This window comes from Nelusetta ayraudi, unplaced genomic scaffold, assembly GCF_046127955.1.
Source record: "Nelusetta ayraudi isolate G7.1 ecotype Tasmania unplaced genomic scaffold, CSIRO-AGI_Nayr_v1 ptg000027l, whole genome shotgun sequence".
NCBI lineage: Eukaryota > Metazoa > Chordata > Actinopteri > Tetraodontiformes > Monacanthidae > Nelusetta > Nelusetta ayraudi.
Window position 1 is genome coordinate 253,410 of NW_027466077.1, and position 24,935 is coordinate 278,344.

At 47.6% G+C, this 24,935-nt stretch overlaps 1 protein-coding gene across 1 annotated transcript; it reads right to left on the reverse strand.

Annotated features, from left to right (window-relative positions):
* Positions 1-833: 833 nt before the first annotated feature.
* creb3l2 (cAMP responsive element binding protein 3-like 2) lies at positions 834-24,785 on the reverse strand. The gene is made up of 12 exons (XM_076029912.1): positions 24,224-24,785; positions 10,134-10,392; positions 9,246-9,469; positions 8,857-8,935; positions 8,304-8,509; positions 8,028-8,174; positions 7,750-7,808; positions 7,485-7,553; positions 6,250-6,349; positions 5,870-5,999; positions 4,094-4,358; positions 834-2,554 (listed from the first exon to the last, which is right to left on the reverse strand). Exons 1-12 carry the CDS (start codon positions 24,320-24,322, stop codon positions 2,491-2,493), a joined length of 1,701 nt encoding a protein of 566 aa, XP_075886027.1. The 5' UTR covers positions 24,323-24,785; the 3' UTR covers positions 834-2,490.
* Positions 24,786-24,935: the final 150 nt, after the last annotated feature.

Sequence of the window (24,935 nt, forward strand, 5' to 3'; positions counted from 1 at the left end):
AAACCCACCTCTTCAGAGCTGCTTTTCACATCGGATTAACTGTCCTGTGTTGCCTGTCTTGTCATGGGATACACTTCACCACCTTCTATTTCTTTTAGATTTGTTTCATTTCTTGTACTTTTATGTATCCCAAATTTTGATTTACTTAAAGTTTTATATGCTCTGATTTTTTTAACTGCTCTGTAAAGTGTCTTTTAGTTTTCTGAAAAGCGCTTTACAAATATAATCTTTTACTATTATCATAATGTTATTATAATCATCCAATAATTCACTGTATAACTACACAATAACATTTATCTATATATCTTCGTCTACAGTGGTTTTCCTGGCCTCGGTCGCACCTTGCTTGCTCTTGGATTCTCTCTGATTGTACAAAACGCTTTGCGACGCCTTAGGTTGTGATTTAGCGGCGTACAAATTTTGAAAAATTGATTGATTGATCCAGGCGGGATTTAATTGTGCGCTAGATAATTGTTGGTTTTTTTTTTCGTTCGCTGTGATTTGCTGCCAGTATGCAACAGCACTTAGCGCCTGACCTTCATTTCACCTGAGATGATGTCAAATGTAAAAAAAACAAAAAACCAACAACATATGTGGGCTGCGGCTATTTTTAAAGTAGCGGGTAAAACATGGCTGTGGTAAATCACACCGGAGGTAGAAAGAGCTTGGGTGCTTGAAGTGAGTGAGAAATGATGAGATATGATAGAAACTCAAGCTCCTCAGCAAAATCCAAAACGTGTGTAATCTCTGTCTGACGAGTGAAGCCGGTCCGCCTGCGCTGAAAACGCACTATTTTTCTTTCCGTGAACAGAGCGACAGGGCAACAGGTGACGTGCTTTTGCTACGGAAAATACTTTATTTATGAGCGAAAAGACAGGAAGCCAAAGACAAGAGCGGCTTTACACAGAAAAAAAAAAGGGCAACATGAAAAAAATGAGCTGTGGAGGAAACCCTCACCCTCGGCTGCTACTTTCAGTGTCATTGTAAGAAACACTACCAGAAAGTTCTGTACAAATTATTTTTGATGACCGCTTTGATGCCACTGATCTAGAAAGTTTACAAAAATGTGAGATAAAAAAAAAAAAATGTTTTCTGTTTTCTGCTGGCTAAACTAGGCTGATGTGTTAATTTCCCTCAGTGAGTTTCTATTTACAAACACAAACTGGCCTCTCTTCTGCTGAGAAAGAAGAAGAAAAAAAAAACTGTAACACATGAAATATCACGTTTGGACAACATGCTTGAGAAATGGAAAGGAAAAGTGTTTGTGACCAAAAACGAAATGAAAAATGAAGACTTAAAAAAAAAAAAAAAAAAAGGAACCGTGTCGTGGAGGCGTCCATAAATTATCAGAGAATACATTTTGGATTGGTTCACACGCCGCAGACACAAACCTTCCCTATTTATTAACAACTAATATTTACAAAAAAATAGATACTTTGTGTCACTTGCTGGGAAAGATTCTTTGGTCGATGCTGGAAAGAAAGGCTGTCGGAGGTGACGGTGACAGAGCTTAAGGTAAAAAGAATTACAGGAAATTATAAAAAATATAAGGCCACAAAGATATTAGAAGGCAAAGAAAATGCTGTGGTTCTTCTCTACATGTTTGACATGACACGTTTTTTAAAAAAAAGACACGATTTGGCATTCTGGGAGTTCTAGCATCCCTGTGACGCCAACGCCGTCTCCACCGGTCAATCAAATATGATGAACTAAATGTTTCAACTACCTTAATTTATACGTTGTTTTTTTCCGACTTTGGACAAAGAAAACCCAGAGTCAAACCTTTCATGGTTCAATCCAGGGAAGAACCATAGAAACATAACGCACTATATATTAAAAAAAAAACAAAAAAAAACGAGTACAATAAAATACCAAATACAATATGAACACGTGTATCAAAATCTGTATGTGTATATGCATCACTGGAATGGAACACGTTCAAAGGAAAAACAACTAAAAAAAAAAAGAAAAAGAAAAAAGATCCACATAGAATAACAAAAGTCTATAAATACAAAGAATCTCCGTCAGTGTCCTGTAAAAAAGCCTCACGTCTTCTATTGTATAAACTCTCCACTGTAATAAATGTAACATAATTCTGTCTCAATGGAATCCTTTTCTTTCAATAGGAAAACAAACCGTGTCTGTTTCAAGCCAAGTCTGAAGGCAACAGATACGACTAGAAGTCGACGCATGTGGCAACGATTCAGTGCAACTTTACTTCAGGATTTAAGGCAACCGGTGCCGCGTTAATATGATATCGATACCACGATCATTACCGCCGTATATCGTATAAATATATTAGAATTACAGTGTATCTGAGTACGCAGAGATGGCATAAAACACCCAGCAGAGGGAACCGCTGCGCTTGCTTTGCTCCAGGACACTGGACCGTGTCGCCCCCCCACCCCCCAGTGGGGGGGAGGGTGGGGCGGGGCTACAGGTCACCATAGGATACAGGTGAGGGAGGGGCTGAGGGGCGTGACGGGAACCTCAGGACGTCTCATTGGCGGTGATGACTTTACTGTTGGTCTCGCTCACCCGCTGCTCCAGAGACCTGCGGAGAGACGGGAGGGGGGGGGGGGGGGGTTGTCTTTGGTTAGTATTTTAAAATATCTTAAGAATTACTTTGATGATTGAGTCTGAAATATGTGACACTCTGGCTAAAATCATCAGAACTCTTGTCTTTTAGGAAATACTAGGAAGCTTGCTGATACAGCGTTAGCCGTCTCCGGGAAAAAGCATGGCATTGACCTGGAAGTCACATTCCTCCCTCTCTATATGGAAACGGATGGATCAGAAATGTTGACCTGCCTACCCTTTGAGAAGATCACATGTCAGGGGAAATAGATATGACACCTTCTTAAAGATCTGGCAACCTTTTATTGAGTATGTGGAAACATTATCCCTCTCAACTGTAACCCTTGAACCGGCCCATTGTATAACGGTCCAGGCACAAAATTTCAACAACAACAAGTAAAACTGTGATTTGCAGGTGTTTCCACTGAATGGTGCCGAAGCGCATCAGCCGTAATTCTCATCAAATCTGGTCCCAGTGAGACCCCACTTTGTCACATTTGTTGTCTTTCATTTTTCATTTCATAAGTCATTGTATTTCTGTTCTTCATTTAGCTGCTTGTCTTTATTATTTAAGTTACCTGTCTGTGGCAATAAGTTGCCTTTGCATCATGGTAAACTTTAAAATAAGGCATTAAAAAAATATATTATTTTGATGACTAAAAAGGAACAAAACTATGCCTTTTAGCACTGCATCTATTAGCAAAGCATAGCACCTATTTGCAATGCTTTGCCCCTCTGTTTACGAATGACGCTAATGACGCTAACAGCGCTAACGACGCAATACCATCAAATCAACCTCGATTAAATTCCAACTTCAATGCTTAGTCGGGCTCTGATTAAACGTTGGACTGGGACTTTCTTTGAGCCAAACACAGGATTGAGTTGACAGGGGGTGAAACAAGTGATCGACCCTTTGGTGCTAAACAAGAGCGGTGACACTCCAGGCAGCCTCCTCAGAGGCCGTGAACGAGGTGAAGAGCTAAAAATGCTGATTTAATTTGTGCACATTCCTCCAGGCAGACAGGCGCCTCCATTGTTGACGGTAGCACCGCTAGCGACAGAAGAACGGTAGCAGTGGCCGATAGCAACACAAGGCAAAAGCGTCTGCAGCGCGTTCGCGGTTGGTTTTCACCATAATATACAATGTGCTGGATTTAGTTTTTCCATGTGCCGTATTTTACTGTGAAACGTCAACGTGACTCATCGGCTTCAACACTGTTCAGCTCGGCTGTCAAATAACGAAGCAGATTTCACTTTAAATGTGAATCTATGATGAACAAAATGCAGGTAAACTTTAAATACCTGCATTTTGTCTGACTCCAGCAGTTTGGTTTATTATTATTTTTCTTTTTTTACACACAGCGACACTTGAGACACAGTTTTGCTGTTTTTTTTTTTTCTTTAAATACATGTCAAACTACCTCCTGGGTTGTCGCGGCATCTTGGAAGATCGCGCGACATCGGCGCTCGAAAAACACGTTTGGTGTGAGAGCGTTCTGGTGTAAGTTGGTCTTACCTGTGCAGGTCGAGCAGCAGGTGATTGGACGTCTGCGTGCCGTTGCTCTTATTCCTGAAAGGCGGATGCGTCTCCACCCTGCTGGGCTCCGCCCCCTGCTGCTGCTGCTGCTGCTGCTGCTGCTGCTGCTGCTGCTGCTCCGAGCGACGCCATGCCGCCATCACCACGGCCGGCGTGTCCTCCATCTGCTCGGGGTACTCGCCGCCGAGGCCCAGGAGGTGCTGCGGCTCGTCCTCGAAGGTGGACAGCAGGCTCCTCGACTTGACTGCAGCCAAAGCAAAATTGAAGAAAAAAAGAGGGGTGATTTCAAGACTTGCAAAACTGCATCTATCAAAATGAGGAGTAATCTGGGTTTAATGTTGTATATATGTATCCATTTGTGCACTTTATACAGATATACAGCCTGTTTTTCATATGTGTGCAGATTTGCTCCGGCACAGCGTTTAATTGGTTGGGATTGAGGTGGCTGAGATGAAAGTTGCATTGATTGTGTTTTCCTTTGTTCTATTTTTATCTGCTGTCTGTTGTTCATACTTTTTCTTTGCTTTTGATGCACTATTGAATTTTTCAACTTTGATTCACGTTTATTGTGTATGTAAAATTCTCGGGGTGGAACCCAGGAAGAGTAATTACAGCTTTGCTGCAGCTCATGGGGATCCTAATAAATAAATAACACACACACACACACACACACACACACACACACACACACACACACACACACACACTCACACACACACACACACACACACACACACACACACACACACACACACACACACCATCAAATTGCGGCATCACGTGTTGCTTCCTGTCTTTGTTCTAAAAGTCTGCGTGTGGGCCGGAGGAGACAGGAAACTGAATGAATAGTTAATAAAATTACACATTTTTCTAATGTTCTGTGCATGCGTGTGTGTGTGTGTGTGTGTGTGTGTGTGTGTGTGTGTGTGTGTGTGTGTTGGTGTGTGTGGAGAGGATACGGTGAAAGGTCAGCCCCTCTCATCAGCCTCTGGAGCCGTTAGCGCGGCGCCGTAGGTGGAATGTGATTATCGACGATGATCCGATGGACCTGCGGCAGGTTTTACTTTTTTTTCCCTTTTGGAGACTCGTACGCGGCGCTAATGAGTCACTAAAGCAGAGATCAGCAGTGGCAGCGGCGGCAGTAGCGGCCGCGCTGTGTTCCACTCGGTCGACAGTGAGTGTATCTGCGTGAGTGTGTGTGTGTGTGTGTGTGTGTGTGTCAGAATAATGAAGGCAAAGTGAAAAGAATGGGGACGGAATAAAACCAATTGTCAGAAGTGAAAGGGAGGCGCAGTGTGAAGAGGCAGTATCCTTCGCCTCGCATCATCATCGCTTCAGTCTTCACAAATGTTCCGAAATCAGCCTAATTCAGCCACACGGTGTCCATTGTTCAGTTATTCAATGCTTATGATGTTGGACGGTTTCTTAACTCACTTCCTGTCACCAGGAAGCTACTGAAATACACGTCAGACTCTCCAGCTGCTGTGCCACGATTAGCTGCAAGTCGCTAACTGTGTCAGACTCATTCATTATTAGTAGTAATTATCAGCAAAGGAAAACCCTGATTACTAATATTAATAGTAAGTAATAATAAAAAAAACAGATAACAGTTCTTTTGATTCACATTTAGACGTTGTCATTCCATCGTTGGGCCACTAGGTGACATTTGCTACAGCATTTTAAGTCCTCTCTGCGTGTCTACGTGTGTGTGTGTGTGTGTGTGTGTGTGTGTGTGTGTGTGTGTGTGTGTGTCACCTGTGGCTGCGTAGTACTCTCTGACATCCGCCTGTTTGGAGACGAGGTCCGTCTGTCCGACGGTGGAGGACGGAGACAGAGTGGCGGGACAGAAACCGCCCAAAAACAGAGCGAAGCACAACACGACCACCTGTAGAGAGAGAGAGAGAGAGAGGAAGAGGGAGAGAGAGAGGGAGAGAGAGAAGAGATAAATACATTATGAATCAGTGCTAATGAACGATGGAAGCAGATGCTCCCAATTCAATATTTTAATCAATGTGTCATTATGCACAAGCATCCAGACACACACACACACACACACACACACACACACACACACACACACACACACACACACACACACACAACCTACACATCTAAACACACAAACGCACACGCACCATGAGGCATGATGACGTCTGGGTGCCGGCCATCCTGCACGACTTGGAGACTTTTCCTGCAACCAGAGCCTGCAGAGACTGCAGCTGCTGCAGCAGAGACCTGTGGATGGAGACGAACACACACACTTAAGTTAGACACACACACAAACAAACAACATCAAGGAACATTGGTTTGTGTGAGATCACTGATGTGATTAATATACAGACGGTGAAAACTGTTTTCAAACTAGAAGGGGAGAAGCAAAATAAGCAGCATCCACACACACACACACACACACACACACACACACACACACACACACACACACACACACACACTTAAATATAAGCGCTTCACTGAATCTCCAACAGTGACGGTGACTCAACTGAGAGGGAAAACAGGGCTTCAAACAGCTGTGTCGCACTAAACACTCACACACACACACACACACACACACACACACACACACACACACACACACACACACACACACACACACACACACACGATTCATCCAGGCGTAACCAGCGCAAACACACCACAGTCCATCTGAAGCCGCCTCAGCGATTTTACATGAAAATAGCCTCATGATTATTCACGGCTGGGGAGAAGAAAAAAACACAAAACTGCAGCAGAGCTCAGCTGCAGGGGGCCGTTTGATTCGCTCGCATTTGCAAGTCATGAAAAGTGCCCCCCCCCCCACACACACACACACACACACCTATGACGTCCGCAAACAAACAAACAAACAAACAAACAAACAAACAAACATCTTCCCCACAGATCAGGACGACCTGTAGACTGACACTAGCTGCGCTTCCATGACAGTTTTTCACAAAATAAAAGCGATATTTCTAAAATTTTGTAGAATTGCGATTTTCCGGTGTTTCCATTGAACGGTGTGAAGGGCATCGGCCGTAATTTCCCTAAAATCTCGTCCAGTCCGCTGACGTGTAAATGCCAAAAAAGTGTTTCCATGACGCTTTTGCGACATCCATCTATATGGATACGTGTGAAAAACCACCTCATGAGAGCGTCACAACCTTTCAGCCATATTTGAGAGGTTTTTCCAAGTTGAGGAGTTTATATTGCCATGTTTAGGTCTTGTGCAATTCTACGGGTCATGGAAATGCAGCAAGAAACAGATTGTGCAGAAAAACATGACAAATCTCTCAAGTGTAGCAACCATTAGCCTGAGTCTGTCTGTCTGTCTGTCTCTCTCACACGCACGCACGCAGAGGTGCCATGTCCTTACTTGTTGTTGCACTCCAGATTTTCCACCTTCCTGCGCAGCTCACTGTTTTCGTTGGAGCATGTCTCCACCCTGTGGCCGGACACAGGAACTGCATGTTAGTCAACGACAAGCGGCAGCTTTGCAGCGCTAGTGACGTCACTGAGAGGCCCCCAGGCTGTTGTTTCTTCGCTTTGGCCGTTTCTACGGGTTGCACTTGAATTTCTTTTCTTTTTTTTTGGCAGAAGTGAATTCGCATTGATCAGCCTCCTGATCCAGGACGACTTACCTCTTCTCCAGCGTGTCCATGTACTCCTTCTTCTTCCTGCGGCTCTCCTGAGCTGAAATCTACAACACACACACACACACACACACACACACACACACACACACACACACACACACACACACACACACACACAAACAAAAGGACTTAGAACAGCATCCTGTTGAGGTTTGTGCATCTTTCACAACTAAATAACAGCCTTTCCCCAAAAAAACCTAACACCCCTCTGTTAACCCTCTGTTTGCACCCCACCCCCTCTCACTCCAAACACACACACACACCTTGTTTTTGATCTTCCTGCGGATCTTCTTCAGCGCCTTCTCCTCAGCTTTGGTCAGCGGCAGTTTGGTGGGCACCGGGTAGCCCTCGGCCACCAGCGTGCGGCGCTCTTCCTCGGTCAGGATGAGCGGGCCGGAGCCCTGCAGTTTCTGCAGCGACACAGAAAGGCCGGGGTTACTCGAGTTGAAAGTCAATGAGAGGAGCCGCGAGGGGACGGAAGGCTGGGGTGGGTGGGTGGGGGGGGGGGGGGGATGGTAGCAGAGAGACTTTGGCCTCACGTGTGGCGCGGTGAGCAGTGGCGAGTTGGACAGGCAGGAGGCGGCGCGCGGCGACACCTTCAGGCTGGCGGCGGCGGCGGGGGCGGGGCTGGTGGGGGAGGTGGGGCAGGACAGGCCGGGCGGGGCGTGGGGGGGGCTCTGGCTGCCCTCCGAGTCGCTGCCGTGCGAGCTGGGAGGAGTCGGCGGCATCTGCAGCGGCTCCAGACCTGCAGAGGGACGACAAGTTAGCGGCTCTGCTGCAGAGTTTTCAACTGAAATCACACAGACGAAGCCAAAATAATGTTCACACACAGCGGGAGAAGAAACACTTGCATGAATATATGATTTGTGTCAGTACTTCTAACAGCCCGGAGTCTCCCGGGACCTCTCTGTGTGGAGTGAGAGGCTCCAGCAGACGATATTTTGGCTGACTTTGTATATCGAGAACCAGGTTCAACAAATAAATCTGTATGAGGTGCTTCATGGATGGGATGGGATACTGAGGTGGGAGGCTTTGCTGCCAGCAGGGGGCACCACATTACCAACAAGGAGAGGCAGGCGTGTGAACTCTGACCTTTGGGCGACAGGTTGAGGAACTGGTCGACTTCGTGAGGCTCCAGTTTGATCTGCGGGATGATGTTCTCCTCCTTCACCTGCAGGGGGCGGAGCATATCAGGAGTGGGCGGGGTTTAAAATATATTGTAGGAGCCGTTTTGTATTTATTTTATTTACTTGTATTTTTTGTTTCCCTTTAAGTCAAGTCTTCACTTTCATGACACCTGCTGGTATGACATAAAATGTTCTAACGCACCTGTGCAAACTCGATGGCAGACAAAGGCCAGGTTGGAATTTGTTGAGGCAGTCAATATTGGACTTTTCGGTTTTTTAATTTGTTTCGTCTTTTGAAATTTTCAAATGCCTTAAAAGAAGCCATTACATGTATAGAAGGGAGACGGGACCCACCTTGACTGCTCTGCTGGGACTGCGGCTGCTGGCTGGGCTCTCAGCAGGGGTGGCGCCGGCGGTGGGGGTGGTGGCGATGGGGGCGGGGCCCTCGGGGGCCTGCTGGGGCCCCAGCGGCAGCGTCAGCGACAGCGTGGGGAGGAGGGCGGGGCTCTCGCACAGCAGGGAGTCCATGGCCTCGTCCTGCTCCACCTGCCAGTCGGCAGAGTCGCCGTCAGACTCGCCTGCCGGGGAGCCAATCAGAGCGTCAGAGCGGGTCACACGAGGTCGGACGGACTTCAAACATCAGGCTCATTTCTGGCTCAAACACGGAAAATTAAGAACAGTTCGTTTCATTCTTACATGTATTGGTAATGATGGATTATTTTTCCAAGGTGAAATTTGAATCTGAGAAGATTGGCATCTTAACACTGATGCACTTTAATAGGATGTGAGCAACACTGGTATGTTGTTGGTCTGTTGGCAGTCAGCTTTTCGCTGCTTTAGCTTGTTTGGTTGACTGTACCATTTGATCATTTGAGAACCTGCCAAGGGACAAAGCCAAGTGGCTGTGGTTTAAAAAAAAAATAAATTCATTAATTCAATTAAAATTCAAATGTAAATGTAGATACTTTAGCAGCTTCAAGGTCATCGAGCACTAATCAGAGTGGCAGCAAGTCTGTGGAGCTCCTGGATTCAATCCATCTATCTATCTATCTATCATGCATCTGTCTATCTATAAAACAAAAAAAAAATCGTGCAATGTGTTTTCCTCCAGCTGTTTTTCGTGTGATTTTTGGCGCAAACTGCAGCATAGCCATCAGATTTGTGTGATTTTTTTTTTTTTTTTGTCTCGACCTCTGAGCACCCAGCATCGACCCCGCCAACCCCACCCCCGCCGGCTCTCACCTGCGTCGCTGCCCTGCTCGCCGGCCAGGTGCGACAGCGGCGACTGCGGCCGGCTGTCGCCGCACAGCGAGTAGCTGTGCTCGGCCGTGATGTGCGGCGGCAGCGGCGAGCACGGGGACAGGTCGCCGCCGCCGCAGCCGCCCTCCTCCACCTCCATGGCCTGCTCGCCGTCGGCGCGGCCCGCCGACAGGAAGGGGTCGCTGAGCAGCTGGCCCAGCAAGGCATCCTGGGAGAGGTCGTCCAGGAGCTCCGAGAAATGCTGCAGGGAGGGAGAGGGGAAGAGGGGGCGGGGTCAGGAGCAGGAGAGACAGTGCAATTAGAGCGACTGGCGGCGGCGGCGGCGAGGTTTCTACCCTTTAATTGGTGCCGTCCCTTCAATTTCCCTCCACTTTTCCCCCTTTATGATTGAGACTGAAGACGCCCATTAAACCACACACACACACACACACACACACAGACACACACACACAGACTGGCAACACACACACACACACACACACACACACACACACACACACACACACACAGACACACACACACCACCTGACCCCACCCCCCTCCACACACATTCCTGCGTTCCTCTCTCCTCTCTCTCTATCTCTCCACAAGCTGTTCGCTCGCTCGCCGTCCAGGTGTTGCAGCTGCCAGTCGGACCATCCAAGAACTTTTTAACTTCGTCTCCCGGCATTTTGTTTAAAGGAGCTTCAGACTCGGCAGTCGCTCACGAACACTGGTGCCGCTGGTGTTCTGCCCCTGGTAAACATTATTAGTTAAACAGCTATTTGTCCTGATTTTGAAGGTTGTTTTTCAGCTCTTTTTCCGCTGTGATAATTGCTATCGTCGATCAAGATTTATTCACAGCCTGATTCTTAAAAAAAAAAACCTTGCTGCTTTTCGGCAAACTAGAAAATGTGGCTCTTGAAAAAAAAAATCAAACTGTAAGAACGGAGACATTGATTGAGTATTAAAAACTGACATCTCAGGGAGAAATAACAGAGAAAAAAAGTTTTTCTTAAATTAAAGTAACATGTTGAGGCAAATGCAGCGTAACTTTATATGAATGAGCAAAAACACAAAACAACAAAATACAAATAAACGTGATCTACTTCATCATTTTTGAAATATTGCAATCAAAAATGTAAGGGAAAAAAAAAACAAAGTTTGTGTAAAAACTTGAGCTCGACTCTTGGCATTGAAACGTGTCCAGTCTGCCTTGAACGAGCCGATAGGTCCTGTTGCCACGGCAACCGAGGAGTCCAGAGTCGTGACATCATCCGTGTCCAAACACACTGGAAAGAATCGCTTCTGATCGCAGTCACACGGAAAAACTCAAGAGAAGTTCAGCGGAATTAATTTCTAGCCATCTGAGCCTTTGAAAAAAAAAAATATATATATATGTATATTATGGGATGTCACAGATGGAGGGATGTCACATGAGGCAGCGGCGTGGACAAGGATTGGCTGCTCGCACGGCCGACATGTGGCTCCAATTAGGGAGCAAACTGGACTCTGGCCGTTTTCCCTGCACCCACCCACACACACACACACACACACACACACACACACACACACACACACACACACACACACACACACAAAAACTGAAACGACCTCCTCTCCTCTCCTCTCCGCCAGCTGCTGCCCTAAAAGGCCCTGCTGGTGCTGGTGATGCTTCCAGGACCTCAGCACGCGGCGCAAACACCGGCGGCGCGCCGTGAATCTGCTGCCGAGGACGGAAACGTAAATATTGACCCGTTCACGCGCCGCTGCTTTTTTTTATCTCTCAGGGCTGACGGCGAGCAGGTCACGCATGACGACCGGGCCCACGCGCACGTGCCCGACGACGAGGCCGTCGCCTGCGTCTCTGCTCGAACACGAACCGTCTTCAGACTTCTGCTCGAAAGACGTGTTGCAACGAGAGAGAACTTTCCCCCCCCCGCCATGGGTAGAAAAGTCCCATTCGTTGTTTAAAGATTTAATCGCATCCTCCTGGCTGTGTTTACTTTGTTGGTTTAAATAAAGTGGTAGTCTGTCCATTAGCTTGTAGTTTTTACGATGGAAATAGGGCTAAATCTGGAAGCAGATATGGAGACGCTGAAGCCGTGGACTCAGTTCCATGCCTTTAATGTCGCTTATCTAAAAGAGGGTGTCAGTTGTCTGGTAGTTGGTGGAGGAAGAGGAGGAGGAGGAGGGTAATTACATGTCTTGGGAGAAGCCGAGCATACTCGGTTGGTGAAAACACAGTTTACAGAAGAAGTCGCATCGACCCACTTCGCCCTGTGATTGAGCCGACGCACAACCGGGAGGCATCTCCAGTCTAAACACGACAGGCGGACACTAGGGGGATGAAGGCCCAGGTTGTTGGGGGAGGTGGGACCCCGCCCACACTCAACCAGAGCCGCAAAAAAAAAAAAAAAAATGGCAAAAACTGCACACACCCCTGACGACTCACTGGCGCTCTGTCATTTCCACAGAGCCACTGTGTGGTTGCGGTCCGGCGCGACTGTGCGGAAGGAGGGAAAAACGGGGAGATGCGGGGCAGTAGGTCGGCCTACATGGTCACCACACACACACACCCACACACACACACACACACACACACACACACACACACACACACACACACACACACACACACACACACACACACACACACACACACACACACACACACAGGACTCTTTGTCTTTGCAGGCCAACAGTAGTGGAGTGTTATTTCGGGCCAACACTGTAACTCGACACCCTCCAGCTGGAAAATGTGGAGTTGCGACGCCCTGATGGGAAAAACTCGGGGTGGGGGGGTTGAACTGGAAACAGCGGGGGCCGCAGTGGGAGCGCTGGGCTGGGCCAGCCGGGGCAGAGGCAGCGTTGTTGTTAGCACAGAGCGCGAAAAGATGACCTACGAACAAACCAGACATATGTATGAACTGTGGCTCAAAAAGGTACGTTAATACACTGTATATGGGAATGCAGTCAAATAAAACCTTTTTGGAAAGAAGTGAAAAACTTAATTGAAAAGATCATTTTAAAACCGATCACATTGGATTCCAAATGATATACAATGGTTTTATGTCTGGATAAACAGAACTTTGGTAAAGCAGAGAGCACTTTTGTTGGTTTCAGTTCATTGATAGCAAAAAGATTTAAATTGGAAAAATATGAATGGACCTGGCGTCATCTCCCGATGGTTCAAACAGATGTTGTCTGGCTTACCTTTGGAAAGAATGACACATACATAAGTCAAGGCCCTTTTTGACTTTATTAAGGACTTTGATATTTCTGAGGTCTAATTTTTGAATCCCTTGCAGCCATGTACTGTATCCAAAGATAAATACCTTCTACACTCGAAAAGAGAAGCTATGTTCTGTTTTTCTCAACTTATTTTTTTCTGTTATTGCTTTTCTTTCTATATTTGTTTTCTATATTTGTACAAAACGTGATACTGAACTCTTTGTAAGTACGAGTATAATTGAAAATTGTATCACTTTGGAAAAAAAAAAAAAAACATAATAAAATGATCACCTCCGCCTGACTCAAGAGACGATCCCTGGCCGACCGATCATGGCGCGGATACGGGACTCAGGGTTGATATGAACCAATAAACACGCAAACTTGCCAAACTGGTCGAGTCATTTCCTTGGAGGGACAAAAACGAGCTTGCTCGTTAACGACGAGCAGTAAAGTGGCCGCACAGCTGCGCTGGACGCTGGTTAGCGGCTAAATAAGTGGGGACCATTGGTGGGAGTGTCACCCCCTGCTCTCTCATCCCTCCGTTAAAAGGACGGCCAAATTTCCGAGACGGCCGGAAAAGTCTGATGACATAACAGCAACCCCCACACACACACACGCACACACACACACACACACACACACACACACACACACACACACACACACAAAGAAGAAAAAAAACAATGAAAGGGAAAAGCAGATGTCAAATAAAGGAGGTGGAAAGGCCCAGAGGTCATCTTCCTGGTGTGTGTGTGTGTGTGTGTGCGCATGTGTGTGTACCTTGCCCTCGTCTCATCTGTGTGTACTTTTTGCTAATTAGCTGCTTCAGTGTTTTTGTATGAGACACACGTCAACCAGCGCGTACACTGCCAGTCAAAAGTTTTTATACACACCTGCTTGTTCTTTATCTTGACTACTTTCTACACTGTAGATACACATTGAAGACATCAAATATATGACCAAGATATGTGGATTCACGTGGCAAAAGAAAAAAAAATATGTTATGTTCTATATATTTTATATGAAGGCTGGCTATTCTAGACCATCTAAAATATAGTTATTTCACTCTTTTTTTGTTGAATACATATTCCTTATGTGTTCATTCATCGTTTTGATGCCTTGAGTGACAATCTGCAATGTAAATAGTCATGAAAATGGAAGAAAAGCCATTAAATCAAAAGTATGTGGCCAAACCTTTGACTGGTATGGTAGTGGTAGTGTGTGTGTGCGCAAACACACACACACACACACACACGGATTTTGGTGCTTTGCGACTCACTAACTCGTCTGACTCAGGACTTAGGTGAGAACTTGGACCTTCTGCACTTATCTGGGCACCGATTGGACATGTGCTGCTGACTTGTGATAAAGTCCCAGCAGATATCGGAGTCGCCGCTTTATCTCCCTGACAAATTGCACCGCTCTTAATTTCGTTATCGGCCGATACACCCCGAGGACCTTTCAAAGGGAGACCCGGCCTTCGGAGAACGTCGACCGGAGGCCGAAGTCTTGCCCCACCTCGGAGCTGCTGGGAAAGTCATCAAACAGAAGATTGGCCAAGATTTCACCCCAGAGAAGAAAAACAAACATCTCCGCCTCCTTGATGGGTCGTAAATGTCGACACCAGAACATTTAAAAAAATACTTGTGTTACGTCGACGAGTCTCACAAAAGCTGGAGACTCGGATCTCTTTTGTCTGCAGGGCTGGGAGGGAAGATGTTTGTCATTCCTGCTTCACTCTCACTTTGCCCCCGCAGCCTTTGGATCCAGATTCCCCGTCGTCCCGGTTCCACCGGAGCGCTTTCCCACGTTCTGACCTTGCCGGAGACATTCTCAGGATGCCTCCAGCGGGGGGGGATCCGCCCGCTGCGACCTCGGCCCGCCGCCCTGGCAGCGTCTCAACGCGGAGATTCCCACAACTGCCGGAATCCCAACGACGTGCTCGCATCGTCTCGGGGACGTGTGTCGGAACTGCAGAGGAACCAGTAGGAACCGGTTGGCCTCCTGCCCCAGATAACTTAACAACATGTCAATAAGTCCACTTAGTCTCGAGAGTCACTGATATGAACTCTGCACAGGAAGTGAAGACGTAGAAAGGCCCAATCCCTTCAGGGGTTTTTCTCATTGTTTTCTGTATTGGCAACCAAAAGGAGGAACGTTATTCTCGTAAAATCTCGTATTGCGAGAATTCTCGTTCTTGTTGAACTGGTTGTTGAATTTTTCTCTTTGATTACTTGTCAAAAAACATTCCGACTCCTCCCCTGTCCAAACATAGCGCACAATTTTCACTTGAAGTGAACTGGTCACGTGACCCCCCGTACGTCACGTGCGCTGACGTGTAAATACCAAAAGTGTTTCCATGACACTTTTGCGATCTACCTCCATATGGATGCGTCAAAAAAACCACCCCATGAGAGCATCAAAACCTTTCAGCCATATATGAGAGGTTTTTCCAAGTTGAGCTGTTTCCATGACCAGTTTTTATTGCCATATTTAGGTTTTGCACAATTCTAAGGGTCATGGAAACTCAAATAGTGTCATCATACCTATGTATATATGCATAATTCTGTCATTTAGCTCTTCAATATTTGCCATATTTAGCCAAAACAAATGGAACAGTGTTTCTGCAGGCGATTGTTTTGAGTCAGACACAACACAAATAATCGACTCAGAGTCAACTGGACCGTTGGTGCAGTCTGGGTCTTATCACCACAACTGGAGCGCAGCGCCGAGGACCTCCAAGTCTGGGCTTGAGTCGCTGTGGCACACACACACTGCTGCCCACGCTGTCTGACATGCGCACACACACACACACACACACACCACCACCACCAACAGACGGTGACATCACTCCTTCCATACAGTCACATCCACCCCAGAGTGCTGAAGGCGGTCCAGGCTGACTCTGCTGCTCAGGAATGACCCAGTTCCAGAACCTGTGTCCTGTCAGCCCGACACACATCCTAGAGCTCCACACCAGGCTGGAGGATTTTCATTCTGGGTCGGGGACGTTGGGCTGAGGCTTCAGGAGGGAGGCGGGACAAAGAGAAGCGGCGAGAAGGCGAGTTTGAGCTGATAATCGAGAAATATTGAAAGAAAGTCCAGACTGAGGGAGTTCCAGAAAAAACAAAACAAAACATGGCAATGGTGGATGAAGGGTGGAGGAAGGGCGGAGGAGGGGCGGATGATGCTGGGTCACTGGGTGTAAACAACAGGAAGTGTGAGGGAACAACAGGAGGTCGGTCCAGTGTTTGGGGCTCCGCCTACAGCCGAGGATCAGGGGACTCTCGGCTAAACAAGAGCAGCCGCATCCATTACCCATTCCTAAATACTCACTTCCTGTTTGGTGGCCTGGTGATCCCATCAGTGTGTCGGGCCGCAGTCGAGGAGGTGCGAGTGTGACGCCCCAGCGGCAGTCATTGACATCGGCGGTAAACATATTCAAAAGTTTTTTTCTTAGGGAGGGATCACTGTGTGTGTGTGTGTGTGTGTGTGTGTGTGAGAGAGAGAGATAGACATAGAGATAGAGAGTGATGGTGTTTTGAGTTAAACCAAGGCAATGAGCAAAACGGAAAAAACTAAACCCTCCAACCCTCAGACCTCCTGCAGGAGCAATAAACCCCCTCCAGGAGGTCACAAACATGCAAACACACACACACACACACACACACACACAGACAAACACACACACTGACCCAGACTTTCCAGTGCTGCTCCGTCACACTGACCTCCTGGTTGCACAACAATTCCACCTTCACCCAAACTGTTTTTTAATGGTGAAAATGAGTCAGTGACTCAGCGATTCACTGAGTCACTCGTCTGCAGGGAGTCTCTTTCACCATCAGATCCACTGGTGGTATAAAATCTCGACAAAGCGACAACAAAATCTTTTATTGTGTTCTTTTTTCTTTTTTTTTTAGCTCGTGATCAGCTGAACATGAATTTTGACGACTCGACTTCAAACTGTCGCCTCACTTCCTGTCCACAAACACAGCTGGCACATGTTTTCGTCCAGCACAAGCACAGCTGTCTCCAGACGGCCCTCGCCTGTGTGTGTGTGTGTGAGAGAGTGAGAGTGTGTGTGTCCTCACTATAAACTGGGTCAACAAACACATTTTTTTTTTTATCCTGGGCTGTAACACTGACTGGTCACCGTGTGCCTCTGACACACACACACACACACACACACACACACACACACACACACACACACACACACACACACACACACACACACACACAGTCTGTTTGCCATGAACTGCATCACGTTACACCTGCTTTCTCTTCTCTTTTATTTTCTTGCATTTTCTTCTCACTGTAACTCAGCACTCAGCAGGTGTCACCTACAGGTGGCTTTCAGGTCACTGCCACCTTGACCTGAGATTCAAACCTCGCTCACACTGGACTCGAAGGCCCCAAGCAGCAGCAGCAGCAGCAGCAGCCGCAGCTGACATCTGGTTCTCGGCTTCGGTGGGAAACAATTTGTGGATTGCAGAGCTGTGAGTCACAGAGATTTATCATTATTTATTATTAAATGTATTATCATGTGCGCAGGCATCAGAAAGCCAGCCGGCGTATCTCTCACTCTCCCAAGACTGAGAGGCATCAGGTTATACGAAACTGTTGCCAGAATTCTTCGTCTCCTCTGCTGTTTTTTGTACTAACTCAAATGGTTGAGAATAATAACAAAGCCCCGCCAAAATAAAAATCCCTGAGCCTGTGGAAAGACAAGCAAATTTTGTAATTTATTTGTTGAAGCGTTGTAGTCAAGACGGCACCAACCGAGACCAAGACATTATCAAGACTAGAGAGTATCGAGATCGAGACCAGACCAAGACTTTATATATCCGAAAAATAACAAGAAAACAGAAAAAGCGACCAGTATCTTTTTTGAATTCAAGTTGGCATCTAAATCGAACAGCAACGTCTCTTTTCAGCAGGTTATCTTTAACATTTTGCTGCTTTGCCAACTATTTTGAACCATTTTCAGAAAAATATTTTGCTTCATAAAATTTAAAAATAAACGAACTAGCAATAAGGGGGCAGGGTGTCACTCTGGGTATCACAAACAGAGTGCAAAACGGCAGCAGCTGGATTCTTTTCCGTTATTATCTTGTCATTGCAGTGTTGGCTGAGTCTTGACCGGTCTGGATCAAAAACCTGGAATCCACCCAGTCCGAGACAAAGACAAGACCCAGTCAAAATGCCTCTGAGTCCGAGACGAGAGACTGAGAGACCCTTAAAAAGTCGTCTTGAGACCAAAACCAATCTCGAGCACTACCACACTTATTGTCGGCTGTGTATGTAATCCCAGGAGAAGTCAAACTTCATGCACTCGAGCAGAAGCTGATCTCTTGTTGACATGTGTTTACTTCCTATGCGACGACGCCTGATCTGGACCTGCAGAGATCCCTTGAAGGTTCAGATCCTGGAGATCTGAGTCCTTCGCTGCACCTCCAGGGCAGAAAACCGGGTCAATGCTGGCGTTCCTGAGCGGGGTAGGGGCTCCAACCTCCGCAGAGGGCTAGCGCACTCGTCGGGGGACTTGCCTGGGCGTGTAGCAGGTTTCAGCTCCTCCACCCGGTATTTTGCCAAGCTCAAGCACGCTGGGCCCCGTGGGGCCACACGCACACAGTGAGCGCACACAGCGAAGGTCGCGTGGATGAACGGATGAATGGAGCCGTTCACGGCTGCGGGAGGGAGAAGGGTGCCTGTCAAGGAGAAGGAACCCTGGAACCATCCAGACTTCAGCAGTACGAGTACAAACAGGTTGCAAAGGGCAAGAAAAGCATCGGTGGAATTTATTCCAAATCCGCTATTCTTTCCGAAGCGCTGCTGCAAATTACCAGACTGACGCAACACATTTTTGTCCCCAACGTGGTCCAAATCTGGGCCTCACATCGGACATTTCATCTCACGTCTACCTTTTGAGTGAAAAGACCCAAAAGGCAAAAGTAACAGGCCTTTATTTAACAGGAGGTAGCCGACCGGTTGGAAGCAGGAAGTGACTCGACCCAACTGGAGGCAAACTGCAGCGGCGCCATCAGCAGAAAGATCAAAGTCAGGCCCCTCGCTGCTTCACCAGCTCTTTACAGGCTTTTAATACTTTGGACTTAACGACGGGGCGGCAGCTCTTAACGCCGAGCCGCAAATTCACCTCAACAATGTGTACCAGCGACTTTCCTTTCTAAGCCAAAAAAAGCCAGAAGGAGCGGTCAGTGTAACCAGGCTGCTGCTGCTGCTGTATAAAAAAAACTTGCTCCCAGGCACATTTTAGGACCGGGATATTAAACCCACGCCCTGCTAACCACACACTGGAGCTCACACACAGCCAGTTCAGAGGCTGCAGGAGGAGGAGGAGGAGGAGGTGCAGACAGAGAAGGTAAATTTAGATTCTCCACACAGCAGCCAGGCTCCTGTGGATTTCCCATAATGATCCCTCACACTGATTACTAGCTTCATGTCGGCCTCCGAGGCTGCAGGCTTTCAGCGTTGCGGCAATGTTGCATCAGATGTAAAGAGAGACACGACGAGAACAATGTGTCCTCGCCCATGTGGAGGCCATCAGTCTGGAGACCTTCAGCCAAATCAGTCCCATCGCAGACGCCAAATATTTGATGGCAAGCAGCAGGAGACGCGGCTGGATCACCACGTCAACGGCAAGAGCGGCCTGACTCGACTGACGAGCTGCAATTATGATGAAACACACACAATTTAAACGAGGCTGCAGGGTAATTTAAGATAATATAAATAATAATAATAATGATAATAAAAAGCCTCCCTGCAGGTGACTGGCAGACCGACCTGCAAATCCGGCACCACGTCTGCAGGGAAAACACTGCGACAAACACTCATCATCGTTATTAGCATTAGCATTAGCACGACCAGGTGTGTCGCCTCAGACTCGGCTGGGCGACTTTTCAACAGCGCAAACTGCTGGAAGGTGACGAAGTGGAAGCGGCGCCTGAACTCTGACCTGCAGCGGCAGCAGCGAATCTTATCGATAGCAAGGCGACAGGAAGGCTGCTGCTGCTGCCGTGTGTGCACGTGCACGTGCAGGCGTGTATGTGTGTGTGTGTGGCTGTGCTGAGCGGCCCTCCCTGCTGGTCGACACAGGGGACACATTCAGATCAGGGCAGTGAGAGAGAGAGAGAGCAGGCTACCCCCGGTCCAGCGGAGCACAGGCTGCCGTCAAGCAGTTGGGTTGGCCTCCACTGTGGTTGAACCAGCAGGGGGCCCCGCGAGCGGCTACGCTAGATAGTTACGTAAGCGGACGCAGTGAAAACACACGAGTTTCAGCGTTGGTGCCGAGCGATGGCCGCCAAGTCTGTGGACTTTAAATTTATGGTTTCTCTCTCTTTCCACCGAGTGGAACGCCGTCCAGTTTTTCTTCTCCCTTTGGACCCAGCTGACCTCTAAATCCCCCCCACCCCCACAGCACCCCACTGCAAGCTACTGTACAACTGCTGTACTGGTTAAACAGGCAGGTGCTGTGTTAACACACAAAAGCCAGGCGCACAAAAGGTTTCCTGTCTTCCAAAGAAAGGGGGCGTGGCCACCTGGATCCGCTCTTCTCAAGAAACTGAAATTCTGAGGGAACATCGGGGATTCAGTTCTTCAGCCAAAACCTCCGAACACCCGAATCAGAGCAGAGAAATTGTTTCTCTTCCCGGCACATTTCTTAACTTTTGTGTGCCTCGGCTTTCCTGCCGCCACTTTAATCGCACAATACGAGATGGAAACAGGCCGAACGAGATCTTCCAGAGCGCCTCTGATTTCAAAAGGGACATTGTTTGAATACCTGGCGTTCCCGTCGCCTCCCTCGTATTGATCCCTGACAAAGGTCAACGTCTATTTTTCACACCTGGACGACGTCACGGCAGGAGCTTGGCCGTCACACGGACGTAACGCAACGCATCGACTGTTAAAAGAGGCACCTGAGGAACGAAACGAGTGGTTGGTGGGCGAGGCTGGTGGGCGGAGCTTCAGCTCGGTGGGGGTAGGGGAGGGGAGAGTTGCACATTGTCGTGAGGAATCCTGACGCTGGACTCAACAAAGGCTCCAGTCTGCTGCTGGCCATCCAAACACTGCTGGCTTGTTGCACTCTGCACGCACGCACATACACTCACTCACACACACACACACATACACACACAGGGCATGCTTCACTATGCATAGAATATTCTTCATTCCTCCCTGCACAACCTGGCCTTTGTGTGCCGTGCTGGAGGTGAGAGGCACCTTTCAGGCATTTCTGTGCTCAGGAGGGCTGCGATTCGGCCAAATAATCTCCACCATCGCTTCCTGGGTTATATAGACACAAGCTGCGTTTCCATGATCCCTAGAATTGGGCAAAACAAGGACTCACAGGACGAGATTTGACAAGGATTACAGCTTATGTACGCGCTTCACACGCAAACGCCTGCAAATTGCAATTGCACTTTGTCAAAATTTTAGGATTATCGCTTTTATTTTGAGAAAAACTGTCACGGAAATGCAGCTACAGACAGAGGGACGATCTGGTCAGTTTGTGTACGGTAAACCAAAAAAAAAAAAGTGCCGATGCAGCAACAGCAGCAGCAGCTCTCTGCCGCTGTGACAGGAAGTGTAGCCCGAGGAGCCGTTTTAAAAGGGCAACACTCGCAGCTGGATGGTTCTGGACCTCAAAGTGCACAAGTCCCTACTTGCCTGTCTGCTAAGAGTGTGTGTCTGAGTGTGTGTGTGTCTGAGTGTTGTCTCAAGGCTCAGCAGGCCTCCCTGGTGTCTCCTTCCCTCCTGCAGGCCAGCTGGATTTCTTTCCCCCTGCAAACCCCAAATGCTCCTCCCAACGTCAGTACACACACAACACACAACACACACGGCACTTGTGTGTGCACACAGACCCGCTCACACTCGAGTCTAAAGCACACACACACACACACACACACACACACACACACACACGGCACTTGTGTGTGCACACAGACCCACTCACACTCGAGTCTAAAGCACACACACACACACACACACACACACACACACACACACACACACACGTACTCCTCCTTGGCCTCAGAGCCACATATGGCTGAAACGTTTTCTTCCAGTTACATAACTGAAGGCGAAAGCCCATTTGAAAAGTTTCTACATGTGTGCGTGTGTGTGTGTGTGTGTGTGTGTGTGTGTGTGCGTTTAAACTATTTTCTATTGCACACAACCTACGAAGGCACGCGTGAAATTGGGTCAAGCGCCAAATGGTCACGACAAACAACATTAAAAACGGTGAATTTCTTTCGTTCCGGGCTCGTGGCGCCGCAAACACACTTGCGTTTCCTCGGCAACATCAATTTCAGACTGAGCTGGCAGCACGGTTGGGCGGTTGGGCAACAACAGTGAAGTCAGAGATGATGCAACTCGCTAACGTTATTTATCTGCGTCCACCCCAGAACTTTGTGTTCGATACAATTTTGCTTTTGCTTAATCCACGTCGTGAGCTCGGCCAGGAAGTCGCCACATGTCAGCGCTGACGGGAAGAACTGATGTTTACTTTGATGAACTTTAATATCTCTGGCTTTACAACGGACACCAGGGCAACTACAGGGCATTAAAACTCCTTCTTGATCCTAAAAGTAAAAGTGCAACAGTGAGAAAGAGACAACAGGAAGTGTTTGTCATTGCAAACGCAATCAAGAGCTGCTGCTGCTGCTGCTGTTGCTGTTGCTGAACAGTTTGTGGGACGAAGGAGAGACTCCAGAGCGGCAACAGAAAGAACAAAGATTGAAAAATACCAGCTGTCACCACAAAATGTGCTGACAAAATACAAAAAATATCGGCTGCACATCTCGCCAGAGATAAACAGCAGATATGAGGAGAGCACATAGAGTGCGACTTCACACACACACACACACACACACACACACACACACACACACACACACACACACACACACACACACACACACACACACACACACACACACACACACACACACACACACACACAGGGCTCTGGCTCCTCGATATTCTTCACAAAGGTTCAGTGAGATCACAGGTCTGCTTTCTGCCTGCTTCCTTCACATCTGTGTGTATCTGCCTGGTATGGAAAGACCATCAGAGCCTCACAGAGGGGAAAGTGGGGGAGGTGGTGGAGGTGGAGTGGAGGGATAGGGGGACTACACTCAGCTCTAGTTCTAGTGGCTGCTCATGGAAAGTAGTTAATGGAGAGGCTCGCATATTTTGCTAAACTGAAACAGACCTCTCGGTTTTTAAATGATGGGGGAGATAAAGATCAAATGTGGTGTTTTTATCTGTATATCTTTTTAAGTGCACACAACGAAGTCAGATAAGATTGAAGAAGAAGATAGCTTGCAACACAGGTACCGTAATATAAGCTCATCAAATGATTCAGTTAAAAATAGTTCGATCAGTCAAGTGCAAAACAACACGTATTTTCCATTTAGCGCGAAAAAGTGGACATCTGCTGCATGCATTATTTCAATGATGAAAAACTCAGTGAAATAAACATTTACTTCTTAGATTCAGTGGGTGCAAAACTATAGGAGGTACCAGTGATGATAGTGACATTAATTAGACATTGATATCAACATCAACATATCAGTCAATTTCTTGTTGAGAAGACTTCAAGTCTGGGTTTAAACATCTGCTCAACTTGCTGGACCCCAAGGCTCAGGCGCGAACGGAGAGCCGGGTACCGCGCAAGCGCACATAAACACACACACACACACACACACACACACACACACACACTCACACGCAACTTGACACAACTTCATAAAGCTCGAAATTAAAGTATGATAAGGGTGAGATGGGGAGCCACTTCCGGGAACCCCGACATCCATCCCGGATCGATGATCACTTACGTTGGTGTAGAGCACCGACTCGATCTCTCCGTCCTCGGACAGCTCGCTCAGGTTCCGGTCCCAGTGCAGGAACGGCTCGGTACTGTCCAGGATCTCCATGTTGGCCTGAACAACAAACCGTCTGTCGCCTTTTGTCTTTCTGTCGCTTTTGCCTTTTCGAGTTTCACCGTCAAAAACGAAGAAGGAAAAAGCAACGAGCGGCGTTTTAACGCGATGGAGTCCGACTGGAAACTCCCGAGAAAAACAAAAGTTCCCACTAAGTTTTTATGATCGAGAGGTTGACGAGTAAGAAGGAATCCGGGGTTGTTCTTGTTCTTTTTAGACAGTGTCGTTGTTGTTGTTATTGTTGTTGACCATCTCCTGCCTTGCTCAGAGGTGTACCGGTGGACTCCAGCAGCCTCTGCGGAGGTTTTCAGCCCTCCTGCTGCTCCTCCTCACGGCCCAGACGCTCAGGAATGTGTGGGCGGGGCCACGGGCGCGCATCAGGAAACGCTTTAGTGATCAATACGTTCGATTAGCTCACTGAGCTTTGGGGGCCTCGCGGTGTATTGGTTCGAGATTTAACACGGTTTATAAATTGTATGATAAAACAGCCGTGTGTTTACGACGGTGCAATAATTGAAGAACGTGTGTTGACAATGAAGTGTGTTGTGTAGTTTCCGAATACGACTTCAAAGTAAAACACACAACTCGCTCTGAATTAAAGGAAATG

Bases quoted from the DNA above. Each gene is read 5' to 3' on its own strand.
- creb3l2 (XM_076029912.1), bottom strand. From the start codon at position 24,322: ATGGAGATCCTGGACAGTACCGAGCCGTTCCTGCACTGGGACCGGAAC. The intron at 10,393-24,223 runs GTAAGTGATCAT...CCCTCCCTGCAG, and splicing joins AGTCGGTGCTCTACACCAAC to CATTTCTCGGAGCTCCTGGA. The intron at 4,359-5,869 runs GTGACACACACA...CTTTGGCTGCAG, and splicing joins AGAGTACTACGCAGCCACAG to TCAAGTCGAGGAGCCTGCTG.